General features: G+C 31.8%; 2 protein-coding genes across 2 annotated transcripts; one reads left to right on the top strand and one right to left on the bottom strand.

The window, feature by feature from the left end:
• Window positions 1-240: 240 nt before the first annotated feature.
• On the bottom strand, window positions 241-1,202 carry LOC7459530 (uncharacterized). Its single transcript, XM_002303067.4, has 2 exons — window positions 695-1,202; window positions 241-554 (listed from the first exon to the last, which is right to left on the bottom strand). Exons 1-2 carry the CDS (start codon window positions 775-777, stop codon window positions 308-310), a joined length of 330 nt encoding a protein of 109 aa, XP_002303103.1. The 5' UTR covers window positions 778-1,202; the 3' UTR covers window positions 241-307.
• Window positions 1,203-8,413: 7,211 nt separating this feature from the next.
• Window positions 8,414-12,787, top strand: LOC7461480 (alcohol dehydrogenase class-3). The gene is made up of 9 exons (XM_002301800.4): window positions 8,414-8,581; window positions 8,706-8,842; window positions 9,953-9,999; window positions 10,090-10,415; window positions 10,898-10,980; window positions 11,083-11,158; window positions 11,978-12,135; window positions 12,212-12,373; window positions 12,466-12,787. The coding sequence occupies exons 1-9, from the start codon at window positions 8,548-8,550 to the stop codon at window positions 12,580-12,582; spliced, it is 1,140 nt and encodes a 379-aa protein (XP_002301836.4). The 5' UTR covers window positions 8,414-8,547; the 3' UTR covers window positions 12,583-12,787.
• The last annotated feature ends 1,739 nt before the right edge of the window (window positions 12,788-14,526 follow it).

Raw genomic sequence — 14,526 nt, forward strand, 5'->3', positions numbered from 1 at the left:
AAATAAAAAATATCTTAGATTTGACCAGTCAACGGGAACATTAAAAGCTTTTTTAAAGACTCGAAAAAGAAGATTGGTTTGAATATAGCGCATGCATTAATTTACTAATCGTTTTCCCGTTCTTTGACCAAGAGACCACCACCACCACCACCACCGCCTTGTACATCACCCAGCAAAGAAAAAAAATATATAGAAAGAAGCAGAAGGAGAGAGAAGAATCTCAATAATAGAAGCTAGCCATAACCAAATTCAAAAGAATAAATTGATTGATCATGCAGAGGAAGAAGAGATAACATTTGGGACACTGCTAGCTTGACTGCGATGAAGAAGAAGGTGGCGGGGATGAAGATGACTCGAATTTATAGTATTTATCAACAGCAACAGACACATCCCAGGTGCAACTGAGTCCTCTGGGTATGGTCACAAGATCCCCCGCACCAAACTCCACAAACTCCAACGACCCTTTTGGGTACACTTTCACCTTCCCTTTCACCAAATAGCACGTCTCCTCTGCATCAAACTTTAGCTGATACCTCCCTGGAGAGCAACCCCATCTATTTCATGACAACAAAACGAAGAAGCATAACTCTGGATTAACTACCACAGCCATATATGAAAAGAGATCATTACTTACATGATTAGCTAGCTACTACATATCTATATATACATGTAGGGGAAATTAAGAGAGACTCACTTGGGCCAGCACTTGAAGTTAAGTTCACTGAGTCGTGACTGTGAGGGGTTCGTCTCAACGATGATTCTTAGGTTTTCAGCCATTAAAGTGGTTAGCTGAAAGAAGGGTAAAGGGAGGAGGTTACAGTGGAAAAACACAAGATCGAACTACTTTTTTCTAGTCTCTTGTCTAGTGACTCTCCCTCCCTCCCTCCCTCTCTCTCTCTGCGTGCATATATATTATTGGAGAGTAGATAGAGAACGAACGCAGGAATATCTCTTTTTTAACATGGAAGCAGAGGAGGATAAGATAGATACCTTGACATGAATAGGCTTTGTGTTGGCAGGAGGCAGTGCCTCCTCATTATTAACCATTGACTAATCACATCACGCCATGTCACGATCAACCATGTATGAGGTTAAACCGACCACGCCTTGCAGATACTCTATCATAGTAATTCTTGATGGATTGTGACCTAAGGATTTTATCCCATGAGCTTGTAACTATTATTTCATCACTAGAACCAGGTAAGGTGGATCAAGTGAAATATATTCTTACAAGTTTGAATTACTTAGATATTCAATGATTAGGTTTTTGAATAATATTGATATACTGGGTGAAACTAGACTGATTAATAGCATGTTTGGGAGGGTGATATAATTTATTTTTTAAAGTATTTTTTTTAAAAAAAAACATATCAAAAACATATTTTTTTAATTTTTAACATTATCATTTTTAAAAAAAAATTAAATATATTAATTTAAAGTTTTTTCAGGTACAAAAATTTTAAAAATTTTAAAAGTACAATTGGATTATAATTCCAAATAATACTTTAGAAATCCAATCATATTCTAGGTACAAAAATTTTAAAAATTTTAAAAGTACAATTGGATTATAATTCCAAATAATACTTTAGAAATCCAATCATATTCTAGTTGACTTAGTCAAATATAAATGAGATTCAATCGAATTAACTCTAAGAATTTTTTTTTTAGTTTTACTTAAAATAATGTAGTAATAAAAATAATTTTTAGTTGAAAATATATTAAAATGATAAATTTTTAATTCTTTTAAAAATATTTAAATAAATATCAATTTCAAACAAAAATAATTCAAAAAAAGGGGTTGAAATACATAATCACACGGAAGCTTAACCAGGGCACGCAAGAAAGATGGATCGGGAACAAAGGGAGGTGGTCCTTCTCCTGGTCAAAGGGTTGACTGGGCTGCACAGCTGGCAGGGAATCATTGGGTAAGAATATAAATATCACACCGTTTGACTTGACCAAGGTGGTATCATGGAGATACCGACATGGAATGGCGGTGTCAAGTGTCAGGTCTTATTTTTACTCTTTGGATCCAAATCCATTTGATCCTCTCCTCTGCTGTTCATAGAAGTGATCGAATGTCGAACGCTTGTGCAATTCCACGTGCAAATATTGATCTGATTTTGTCAAATGTGAACCGCACGAAATTTAACATAACATTAAATAAAAATACACAGAACGTGGGTTTTTCTAGATTGTAATTTCTCAAATTACCATCTTATCCTTTCATTGAAAAAACAGGATCCGTCGTGGTGGTGTAATTTGATCTTTTTCACTTACTCGTTGCCAATTTAATATTTTCAAAAAATTTAAAACAATAAAGCTACTTATTTGTCCATGGGTAAAAAAAAAATTATTTGAATGAAATTAAGGCCGTGTTTATTTCTTGAAAAGTTGTTTTTGAAAAATCACTTTCTAAACTTTTTTGTGTTTATTTGCCATTAGAAAAGTTGGTTAACAGAAAACACTTTCCGGTCAACAGAAAATACTTTCCAGTCAAAGGAAAATTTGGTTTGATTTTCAGGAAAGTGTTTTCCTTTTATTTTGAGTGGAAAACACTTTCTGAAAGTTGTGAAAAATTTAGAAATGTCATATTATTTGCTAATTATATTAAATTTGGTTTTCAAACTTTTGATTGCTATATATATTTTGTTTTGAATATTTTTTTTTCATTTTCATCCCTTAGAATTTAATTTTTATATTAATTTTGGTCCTCATTTTTATAATTGTTATTTGCTTTTCCCTTATCATTTTTTAATTGAAATTTTTTATCTATCAAATTTGGTCCTCATTCTTTTGATTATTACTTATTTTATTTGAAATAATTTATGAAATGTTAATTATTATTATTTTAATTTCTTTATTTTTCAATTTTTTTTATTTTTTAGATTTGAACTCTGTTATTTTGATTATTATTTATTTTTTTGAGATAATTTATGAAATTATATTTTTTTTCAATTTCATTATCATTCAACTTTTTAAATTGTAAGATTTGTTCCTCGTTATTTTAATAAACTTGAAAAAAATAAAACATTAATAAGTTATTTTCCAGCTCATTTTCCATGACATAACCAAACACTGCAAAGTGTTTTCCAACTTATTTTCCATTACACAACCAAACATCGAAAAATAATACACTTTCCCGGAATTCACTTTCCAAAAGAAAACTACTTTCCAGTAAACAAACGGGGCCTAAAACACGTTTTTACCCTTAGAAAAAAAATAAAAACAAGGCTTCCATCTAGGGGTATTTGTGTACTTTCACACATTGTTTTTTGCAATTTTCAGACTCATGAAGGGCATTATGGTATTTTTAAATTGGAGAAATAATTTTTTATTCAAAAAAGTTGTTGGAGCGTGGATGACGTTCACACCTTTTGAGTGGCGTGTGCAATACCATTTAGTAGCTAAACTTGCCCTTCAATCGTGTCTTTTAAAGCATCACCGTGTCCTTTTCCTGCTGGTACGACGTATGGCGGCAAATGATGAGTTGCTTGTCATCGATGATTGTTTTTTTTTTCTTCATTCTTTTCTGTCTTCTAAAGAAAGTACATGTATGTCCTCTTTTCTTTTGGTTTTTTCAATTTTAGTTCTTATATTTTTATTGCATATTTTTTCCCTAATCCTTTTATGAAAAATTTTATGTTTTCAATTTTGTTCTTAAATCGTAATTTATCATATAATTACAGTTGATTTGTTGGGGATTGAGCTTCATTGTTTTTCAATTTGTAGTGCTTCTAATCTAATGACATGAGTAATGAGTTTGAAAATTTAATGCAATTCGAGATCATTTTTTTTCTCATTTTCTTTTATAATTTTATCATTCTATATTTTATAAAATTAAAATTGGTTTTGGGGTTATTTTCAATTTCTTTTCTATCAGTTTATCCCGATTTCATGACCTAAACCACAGGTTTTGCAGGCCATTTTTAAATGGAGTTTTTTTTTTATATAAAAAATATTTATTTGTATTTAATTTTTGAATATTTCTTATTTTGTATAGAAGGGCTTTATTTTATAAAAAAAATATATTTATTTTGAATCCAAATCCATTTGATCCTCTCTTCTATTGTTCATAGAATTGATTGAATGTCGAACGCTTGTGCAATTCCACGTGCAAATATTGATCGGATTTTGTCATATATGAACCGCACGAAATTTAACATCACATTAAATAAAAATACACAGTACGTGGGTTTTTCTAGATTGCTAACGTGAAATTACCATCTTATCCTTGATTGAAAAAACAGGATCTGTCGTGGTGGGGTAATTTGATCTTTTTCACTTACTCGTTGGCAATTTTATATTTTTGAAAAATTTAAAACAATAAAGCTACTTATTTGTCCATGGGTCAAAAAAAATTATTAGAATGAAATTAAAACACGTTTTTACCCTTAGAAAAAAGATAAAACAAGGCTTCCGTCTAGGGGTATTTGTGTACTTTCACACATTGTTTTTTGCAAATCTCAGACTCATGAAGGGCATCATGATATTTTTAAGTTGGAAAAATAATTTTTTATTCAAAAAAGTTGTTGGAGCGTTGATGACGTTCCCACCTTTTGAGCGGCGTGTGCGATACCATTTAGTAGCCAAACTTGCCCTTCAGTCGTGTCTTTTAAAGCATCACCGTGTCCTCTTCCTGCTGGTATGACGACAAATGATGAGTTGTTTGTCATCGATGGTCGTTTCCTTTTTTCTTCATTCCTTTCTGTCTTCTAGAGAAAGTACATGTATATCCTTTTTTCTTTTGGTTTTTTCAATTTTAGTCCTTATATTTTTTATTGTTTATTTTTATCCCTGGTCCTTTTATGAAAAGATTTATGTTTTCAATTTCGTTCTTAAATCGTAATTTATCATATAATTACAGTTGATTTGTTGGGGATTGAGCTTTATTGTTTTTCAATTTATAGTGCTTCTAATCTAATGACATGAGTAATGAGTTTGAAATTTTAATGTGGTTCGACATCATTTTTTTTCTTATTTTCTTTTATGATTTTATCATTCTATATTTTATAAAAATTAAAATTGGTTTTGGGGTCCACTAAAGTTGGGGCCCTGCTGTAACCAGGACTAGGTAGCGGTGGGCCCTGCTACCACCAGAACCTAGTAGGGTTGGTTGAGTTTATTTCATTCGAAATTCAAGACTGTAATTGGGCCGAAGAAAACTAGTCGACCTACCGGGTCAACCCGGAACTCGGGCGACCCAATAAAAACCCGGTAGTCTTTTTATTTTTTATTTTTTTCTTCTACCTAGAGACCCTCTTTTTTCATATTTTTTATTTGATTACTAACTCATTTCAAAGTTTACTATATAAATGTTAGAAGAATATTTTATTTTTTCAATGTGAGATTTGAAGCCCTTTAGTATATATGCTCTATATTTACAAGAAAAAAGTTATGTTTTTTCAATATGGGATAAAAAACTTTTTTGGTTTAAATACTTCCACTTAGAAGAATAAGATAATATCTTTTCAATGTGGAATAAACAACTCTTTGAGGTAATCTTTTAAACTTAATTGTTTACAACATATACATGTTATATCCACATGGATTATTTCTTAATTTTTTCATATAAAATATTAAAATCTCAATTTTTTTTTAAATTTTCCTAGTTTGATCCGAGTCAACCTGTGTAACCCAGGAATTGATCTCTTGGCCGAGTCAACTCCAAAGTCGGGTTTGATAACTATAGTTGTCATGAAAATATATTTTTTGATTTGTTATGTTTTTTGAACTATCAAAATGTATTTATTAATCTGCATAAATAATATTTTATAAAAATAAATGTTTAAAAACTAAATAATGTTTAATTGTAGGCTAAATTAAAAAGTTGAGGGAGTCATTTTCCATTCGAACTCGAGCGCGAGAGGCTCGCCCCAAGGAGAGAATAGTCTCTTACTTTACGACACTACTTGTGTCTAGATAGTTGATCTTGAAAAACGTCAAAAAAGAAGATCTAATTCGTGATTTCTCAAGATTTCATTTAGGAAGGATGTCCAAAGATGGCGACATGATGTTGTCATTTGCAAGGCAGTAACACCGACTTTTCTAGAGCTCATTTTGACTCACAAGAGTCTCGTTACCCATCACTCAGTCCATGATGATTATTTGTTTTTTTAGTTGAAATTTAATTTAATGTGTTTTTCATGATATTTTCATGTGTGTTTTAAATGATTTGAACGTGTTTATATAAAATAAAAAATAAAATAAAAAACATGACGCATTGCATTACCAATCACGCACACAAAATCCTTCTTCTTTATCCTCTACTATTTATACATTTCATGTTTCTCGACAAAGCTTCATGGGCATGCCTTTATCATTTTTTTAATAAATTTCAAGACAACAACGGTTATTATATGCTATATATATAAAATCTATAAATTAAAAATTTTAAGTTTTGATTAAATTAAAATCCTACTCAATTTTCTAATAAACTCTTTTATTTAAGTTCAAAGTTATTTCTAACTAGATATATTTGTGATTTTTTATAAGTTAAGTATAAAAATAACTAAAATTATTTTACAAAAATTATACCAGATGAAACGTAGTTTTACTCCTTTTTTTTCCCCTCTCGTTTCCTTCATATTATTTCCCAAATATTCTCATACACTAAACACATTGTTAGGATCCTTGCAGCTTAGAGTTGCTAATCAAGCCCTTTTAATTAAATCAACTTTAAAACACTTCTTCATCATAAATAAATTAATTAATTAAGTGCTCCTGGAGTTTTTAACCATCTTCCTTGCTAATCTAAGTAGGTATAAATTTGATTTTTTTTCTTTCTTGAAACTATTTTTTTATGTTTTTTAATTATTTTAATATAAAAAAATTATATTTTAAAAATAAAAAAATATTTTGATATATTTAAAAAAATTATTTAAAAAAAATCATTACTGCACTTCGAAATGTCATTTTGAAACACGGTGCAATTGACTTTTCTCAATAATCTCTAAATCTTTATTTAATAGCGAGATTACTGTCACACCAAAAAGGTCTAAGGCTTTTTGAGCCCAGGTCACTTCCCTTGCACTCACCTGGCTCTCAAATCTGTCACCAAAGCCCACAAAAGCCCACTGTTGCAGGCTTGTTTCAAAAGCCCGAAATCAATACGAGAGACTCACATCTCTAAAACCCAACTCATTTAGAGCAGGCCCACCACGAACCCAAGTCACTTTCGCGAAGAAAGTTCCAAGTAGAGGCATAGTTGTGGCCCAGGCTCTGAAGTCTGAACTAGTTTAGGCCTAGATACATCCGAGTGAATTATTATTATTTTTAATAGTATTATTTTTTACAAAATTCAATAGTCTTAAGTATCAATTCATTAGGTCGTCAGTATAAAAACAAACAGTTCAAAATAAAATTTAATTTAAAACAACTCTTAAATTATATATCATAAAATCCATTCCACAACCAAACTAGATTTTGAACCTATTTATTTTTATATTTCAAAAATACTTTTTTAAAAAATTAAATCGTTTTACTTCAAATTAAGTTTTTTATATTTTAATTTTTTTTGATGTTTTGATATTAAAAAAAAATTATTATTTTAATATATATTTTTTAAAAATATTTTTTTTAAAAAATACTACCGTATTATTTATATTTCGATTGATGATTTGGCTTAGAATAAACTTAAAAAATTCCAGGTAGGCTTGGCAGTTAAAATAATTGTATTTATCATTAAATAAATGATTATTCCATTGCATTTAGAATTTCTCTTGCAGAACGTGGAACATGCCTATTGGCTACCACAGAGTTGTCAAAGCAATGACCTTGTACGAAAAGATTTTGTTCCTTCTTGGTCATAAATTATAAATCTGGCTCACTAATAATTAATAAAATCATTTTTTATATTTAATATCAAACAATATATTTTTTATTGGGTTTATGATTTTTTTCTGTTTGATAACAAAATATTTAAATTTTTTTTAATCTTTTAAATTCATATATTAAAATTAATATTTACATTTAGATGATATATTTTTATTTTTTTCTAAAATATTTAGATTAGGTTATAATGAAATTAGGCTGGGAGAGATTATATAAAAAAAATATAAGAATTTAACTATTGAATATTTGGTCATAAGAATTTTAGAATTGTAATACTAAGAAAAATAATTCTAAACTATGATTGAATTCTATGAATGACTGTTAATTAAAGTATGATAAATAATATAAAATAAATGATAATATTAATACATCAATACTTATTTCATTATTATTAAAGTGTTATTATTGATATTATCATTTATTTTTTGTTCAGTAATAAAAAAATATTATTCAATCAGTTAAACAATCTTATATCAATATAATATATTCATAAATTATCTTAATAAATTATTTTTATAAAAAAACCAAATAACTAGTTTTTTTTTTTTTTTTTAATATGATGGCCTCTTATTAAAAAAAAAAGAAAAAAAAGAAAGAAAGGGGGAACTCCTTGGCCCCTATTTATCTATAAAAAACATCCACACCTTCTTCCACCGCCACTCTCTTAGCTCTATAATTGACTTCCACTGCATCCATCCATCCATCCATCCATCCATGGCTACTCAGGGACAGGTCATCACTTGCCGAGGTACTTTCTCTCGCTCTCTCTCACACAGACGTAATGTATCTATGTATGCATGTGTGTGTGTGTGTGTGTTTTTAATTAGTATAGCCGAATATATGATTTTGGATTTGGAAATGAAAATGTGAAGCTGCGGTTGCTTGGGAGGCGAACAAGCCGCTGGTGATAGAGGAAGTGCAGGTGGCTCCACCACAGGCCGGTGAGGTTCGAGTCAAGATTCTCTTCGCTGCTCTTTGCCACACTGATGCTTACACCTGGAGTGGCAAGGTATCGTATTTTCTTTTATAAATTTCATTTCTTTTTCCGGGAATTTTCCTGATCTCAAGAGTTTCGTACTGTTATTATTATTTGCTTTTTGATAATGCCCATATATATTTTTCTTTAATTTTTTTGTAGGAAATGTTGGCAATTATTATAGAAAAAAGGGGGAAAAAGAAAGAAAGAAAAGGCTGTTCTTGAAATTTTTAGGTTTTCATTGGTCAAAAAGGGTTGATCTTTGTTGCCATTTATATGTGTGATAAGCTCTGTTAACTAAACTGGATAGTGTGTGTGGCGGAGGCAGTAAAAGAAAAGATGATATTGATTTAGGGTATTTTGTCTTGAATTTCTATTTTTCCATTGGTCAAAAAGGGTTGATCTTTGCTTCCATCCACGGATGTGATAAGCTCAAATGTTGGCTAAACTGGATATTGTGTGGCAAAGGGAAGTAAAAGAAAAGATGCACTTGATTTAGGGTATTTTGTCTTTTAATTTATAGCTTTTCATTGGTCAAAAAGGGTTCATCTTTGCTTCTATCTATGGGTGTGATGAGCTTGAATTTTAGCTAAACTGGATAGTGTGTGGCATAGGGCAGTAAAAGAAAAGATGCACTTGATTTTGGGTGTTTTGTCTTGAATTTCTAGGTTTTCATAGGTCAAAAATGGTTGATCTTTGCTGCCATCTAAGGGTGTGATAAGCTCGAATGTTGGCTAAACTGTATAGTGCGTGGCATAGGGCAGTAAAAGAAAAGATGCACTTGATTTTAGGAATTTCCAGTTCTTCATTAGTCAAAAAGGGTTGATCTTTGCCTGCCATCTGTCAGTGCGATAAGCTTGAATGTTATCTAAACTAGAAAGTGCAAGGCTTAGGGCAGTAAAAGAACAGATGCTCTTGATTTGGTGTATTTTGAGTAGCCTGAAAAGGAACAGTTATTACAAATATATTAGTTTTATTTTGTGTTTTTATGAAGAACTAAACATAATGCCTTGTTGCTTAATCTAATAAACATTCAAGATTTCTTCCATTTTTTTCTTTTCTTTTTGGGCTTTATATCCTTGCTGCCATTATTATTTTTATTTATTTGTTTGATATTGATGTTATTTAATTTTTGCCTTGCAGGATCCGGAAGGGCTCTTCCCTTGTATTCTTGGTCATGAGGCTGCTGGGTATGCATATCATAGACATTATCCAATGTATTCAACTGCTTGTGTTGTCTTTTATTGGAACAGGAGATGTGGTTGGTTTTCTTGACACAGGATTGTAGAAAGTGTTGGTGAAGGTGTGACTGAGGTTCAACCAGGTGATCATGTTATCCCTTGCTACCAGGCAGAATGCAGAGAGTGCAAGTTTTGCAAATCAGGGAAGACGAACCTTTGTGGCAAAGTTCGCACAGCAACTGGTGTTGGAGTCATGATGAATGATCGTAAAAGTCGTTTCTCAATTAATGGAAAACCTATCTACCATTTCATGGGAACCTCAACATTCAGCCAGTATACAGTTGTACATGATGTTAGTGTTGCTAAGATTGACCCAAAAGCTCCTTTGGAGAAGGTTTGCCTCCTTGGCTGTGGTGTTCCTACTGGTAAGTGTATCTTAGTTTTTCAATACTTTAAATTACGACAAAGTAATTTTTCTGTTGATATACTGCATTTCTATTGTTAATCTTTGGCGTACTTGCGTGGAGAGCCAGTTCCTAAAGCATTGTTTTCCTTGGATATTGTCGTTCATATTCAACAATGCCCCAACACATTTTCCTAATGGCTTGTTCTTTTTGCTACATTGTGGTTACTATTGATTTGCTTTAGGAACTTTTAAATCTATCCCTTTAAAATAAAGTTCTTCTCTAGGAAGATTCTTTTGTTGCACTTGAAGTTTCTGTTTGAATCACTAGCTGAATTGCTGGTTTGCTAAAAATTAAGCTTAGCTGCAACATTAATTCTTATTTATGCGATTACTCTTCTGATTGAAGCCTACTCTTGTTTTTCGATGTCTGTTTAGATTTTTTTAGATGATGTAATGCATTCATCTTCATGTATGCAAGTATAACACACTTGTTATGTTTAGGTCTTGGAGCAGTTTGGAACACTGCAAAAGTTGAAGCAGGGTCCATTGTTGCTATTTTTGGACTTGGGACAGTTGGCCTTGCAGTAAGTTGTGAAAAATGCCTATCTAGCTTGGTCTCCCTCACCCTTGGAAAAATAGAACCATTTTCTGTTGTCCACTTAAAATTAACTTTTTTTTATGGACAGGTTGCAGAGGGTGCAAAAGCAGCTGGTGCTTCACGGATTATAGGTATAGATATTGACAGCAAAAAGTTTGACAGAGGTACCTCTTCGTTCTCCATTCCATTTAGCATGCTTGAGTGTTCAAGAATAAATTTACATAATTTGTCTGTTTGACAATCATTTTTCTGTCCTCAAACCGAGGGATATTGTGTCTTTAATTGACTGACCTTGTCTGGAAGAACTTTTTAATGGGAGGCAAAGGGATTTTTTAACCCTCCATTCCTCTCCTTTTTTTTGAAAAGGACCCTCCCAAGTTGGTGGGTAATAAAGGAGAAGGGGGTAACTTTATAATAAACTCTACCTCATAACCTCAAGGATATATAATCATCACCTTCCCCACCCTTGCTATAACCCAAAAAATATTTCTCAACTCCCATTTTTCCTTCCTTTTTCTTCCCCTCAACTCCCTTCATATACTTCCACTTCCTTTCCTCCCTCTCCCTTCCTGAATCCCCACACACATGGTTGTAGTTCGTTGTCTGCTGGTCCATTCAATTGGCAACTAGTAGGAAAATAAAATGTCTTATACTGGATGACATGGATATGCTTAAAATTGCCATGCCGATGGTGTGGTGTATTATAACTAAATTAGCACACCTCCATGGCTAATGCACTGCATTTCAGCTGTGGTTCAAATAAACACCTCCAAAACCTATTACTTGAAAGGAAACATATCTACATATCAGAACTGCCTTTTAATGTGGAATATGGGAGTGTCGATTTTCCAGCATCATCTTCATCGCTTTATCTAGCCTAAGAGATTATCTGTTTCCAAGCTGTGGAGGAAAGATGCTTATATCAATATACATCATGCTTAGACGCCTGTCTTAATTACTATTTGTAAATTTCTATGCAACAGCAAAGGATTTTGGAGTTACTGAATTTGTGAATCCAAAGGACCACGATAAACCAATTCAACAGGTGCTCATTGATCTCACTGATGGTGGTGTTGACTATAGTTTTGAGTGCATCGGAAATGTTTCTGTAATGAGGGCTGCTTTGGAGTGCTGTCATAAGGCAAGTATGCTTGAATTAGTGGTAATAGCCATGTATTTATCTAGAGATCACTTGTGACTTGCCTGGAAATTTTTAGGGCTGGGGAACCTCGGTTATTGTGGGGGTTGCGGCATCTGGCCAGGAAATAAGCACTCGTCCTTTCCAGTTAGTGACTGGCCGTGTTTGGAAAGGAACAGCTTTTGGTGGTTTTAAGAGCCGTTCACAGGTGCCTATGCTCGTAGACAAGTACATGAAAAAGGTATGAGCATATCATGTAACTATATATTTCTTTGTGCATTCAATACTTAAACTAAACAGGATGCTGAGTTATCCTATCCACTCTTATCACAGGAAATTAAGGTTGATGAGTACATCACCCATAATCTGACTCTTCCAGAGATGAACCAGGCATTTGATCTGCTGCATGAGGGTAGCTGCCTCCGGTGCGTGCTTGATATGCAAGTCTAAGGTTAAGTCCCATGGCGTTTCATGGCCTGCCTGCCTTATTTTATAGGGAATGCGATGTGCTGTGCTGTCGCCTTCCTTTCTTTTCGGTTGAATGGAAAAGATAAAAACCTTTTAGGCGCAAGGATATTATGCATGAAATAAGAATCGTGTGCACAATGTACTTATAAGCTTTTACTTGTATGAAAAGGTGGTAATGTTGATAGAATCTTGAGGTTTTGCATGGATGAGGATGGTATGTTTGCTGTGTTTGTGTTAAATGAATATCTGTGTTACTTATTGCAATGTCACAATATGATGATAACTGAAGCATCTGTGTGTTGATCCAACCTTTTGAATTGTCTGATGGAGAGACTGATTTTTCGCCGGAAATAGTTATGGCTGCTGGATAATGGTATGTTGTGCATATGTATATTTACTTTAGTTAACGGTTAAATCCTTTGCATCTAGCACCAACCTAGTCGACAGAGGCTTGGTGCTAATGGAGCTACTTACAGTTTCACTTCCTACCATCTCATAGCGCATAAAAATCCTTTTAAGCAGGCATGCTGGTGAAGACATGAGCAACCAGAACCTGTTCCAATGTAGTGAGGCTAGGGCAGGAGAGACTGTCGTGCAGATTTGGAGGTGAATGGATGCTGATTTCTAAAGATTTATGAATAACACGAGGAGAAGATGAAAATTGTGAAACTAAAATCTAAAAGTGCTAGATGAATACGCCACTAAAATCCAAAAGGGGCAGATGAAAATTTTTAAAATATGTTATTTTTTACTTGAAAAAATATTTTAAAAATTAATAATTTTTACGTGTTTATGTTAAAAATAAAAAAAAAAACTGAAAAAAAAATTATTTTCATATAAAAAAATCATTTTGAAATATTTTAAGTGGAAATCATTTATATATAAGAGCTTGAATTCATTTCGGTATCCATTGAATTTAGGTCAAGTAGTCAGTTTAAATTCAGGGTGGCAATGAACTGTAAGTAGTAAATTTATGGCTAATTGTGCAACCAAAATGCTAATTACAGGGTGGTAATGAACTGTAATTGCTGCTAGGAAGTCAATTAATGACTGATTCTGAAACCGAAAACACCGATTAAATAATTAATTTACCTTCTCTGTCGAGAATCAAGATGCATGGAATCTCATCTGCACACAGATTCTTGCCCCTTCAAAATAAATTAGGGTTCCTTTTTCCAAGATATATTTGTGAAATCAATGGTCGTTCCCCCCAACAAGTGAATCCTGCAATTATAGAAAGCCAGATGAGAAATCGAAAATGGTGCAACGATTCAATTTCTCGATTTTTAAAATAATATAATTATGGTATAATAATTATGCATTTCCTTGATTTCATAAACAAAATAATAATTCAACACATACTAAATAATTAATGGTAAACATATAATAATAATAAACAAAATTCAAGAATACGCATAAATCGTTAGATTATTATGATTTTGAAATAAAATTCTCTCAAGATTCTATTAATTCTCCAAGATTTTTTTATTGTTTATATGAAGGTGGACCTTCAACTAATTTTTTATTTTCATTTTTAAATTTTTTATTATTTTATGGTATAATTATTTGAAATTAAACTCCAAATTAAAACACTAAAAAAATACATAGCTCACCTCAAATTTAAAAATTAACCACTGCTCATATGAACACTAAACATTCTTAGTGTTTTTTTTCCCTTTCAATTGCATTATTTTAGGGTCTAATTATATGAAGTTAAACCCAAATTAAAACAGAAAAAAATATATCATTCACTCTAAATTCATGATAAATTTATTTTAATTTAAAAATTTATTTATTTATTTTTTTTTAGGTTAAAGAGAGGAGAGATAATGTTGTCAGGAAATAATGAATAGTGAGAAGATAATTCGTTATTGCGATACCAACAGTAAAAATTGTCAAGTTTATTGTCAACAAGTTCCATTCGAT

Source organism: Populus trichocarpa, chromosome 2 (assembly GCF_000002775.5).
Source record: "Populus trichocarpa isolate Nisqually-1 chromosome 2, P.trichocarpa_v4.1, whole genome shotgun sequence".
Lineage (NCBI taxonomy): Eukaryota > Viridiplantae > Streptophyta > Magnoliopsida > Malpighiales > Salicaceae > Populus > Populus trichocarpa.

Excerpts from the sequence above, each read along its gene's own strand:
- LOC7459530 (XM_002303067.4), bottom strand. The coding sequence starts at position 777 with ATGGCTGAAAACCTAAGAATCATCGTTGAGACGAACCCCTCACAGTCA. Across the intron at positions 555-694 it reads AACTTCAAGTGCTGGCCCAA|ATGGGGTTGCTCTCCAGGGA; the intron begins GTGAGTCTCTCT and ends GTCATGAAATAG.
- LOC7461480 (XM_002301800.4), top strand. The coding sequence starts at position 8,548 with ATGGCTACTCAGGGACAGGTCATCACTTGCCGAG. Across the intron at positions 8,582-8,705 it reads ACAGGTCATCACTTGCCGAG|CTGCGGTTGCTTGGGAGGCG; the intron begins GTACTTTCTCTC and ends GAAAATGTGAAG. Across the intron at positions 12,374-12,465 it reads TAGACAAGTACATGAAAAAG|GAAATTAAGGTTGATGAGTA; the intron begins GTATGAGCATAT and ends CTCTTATCACAG.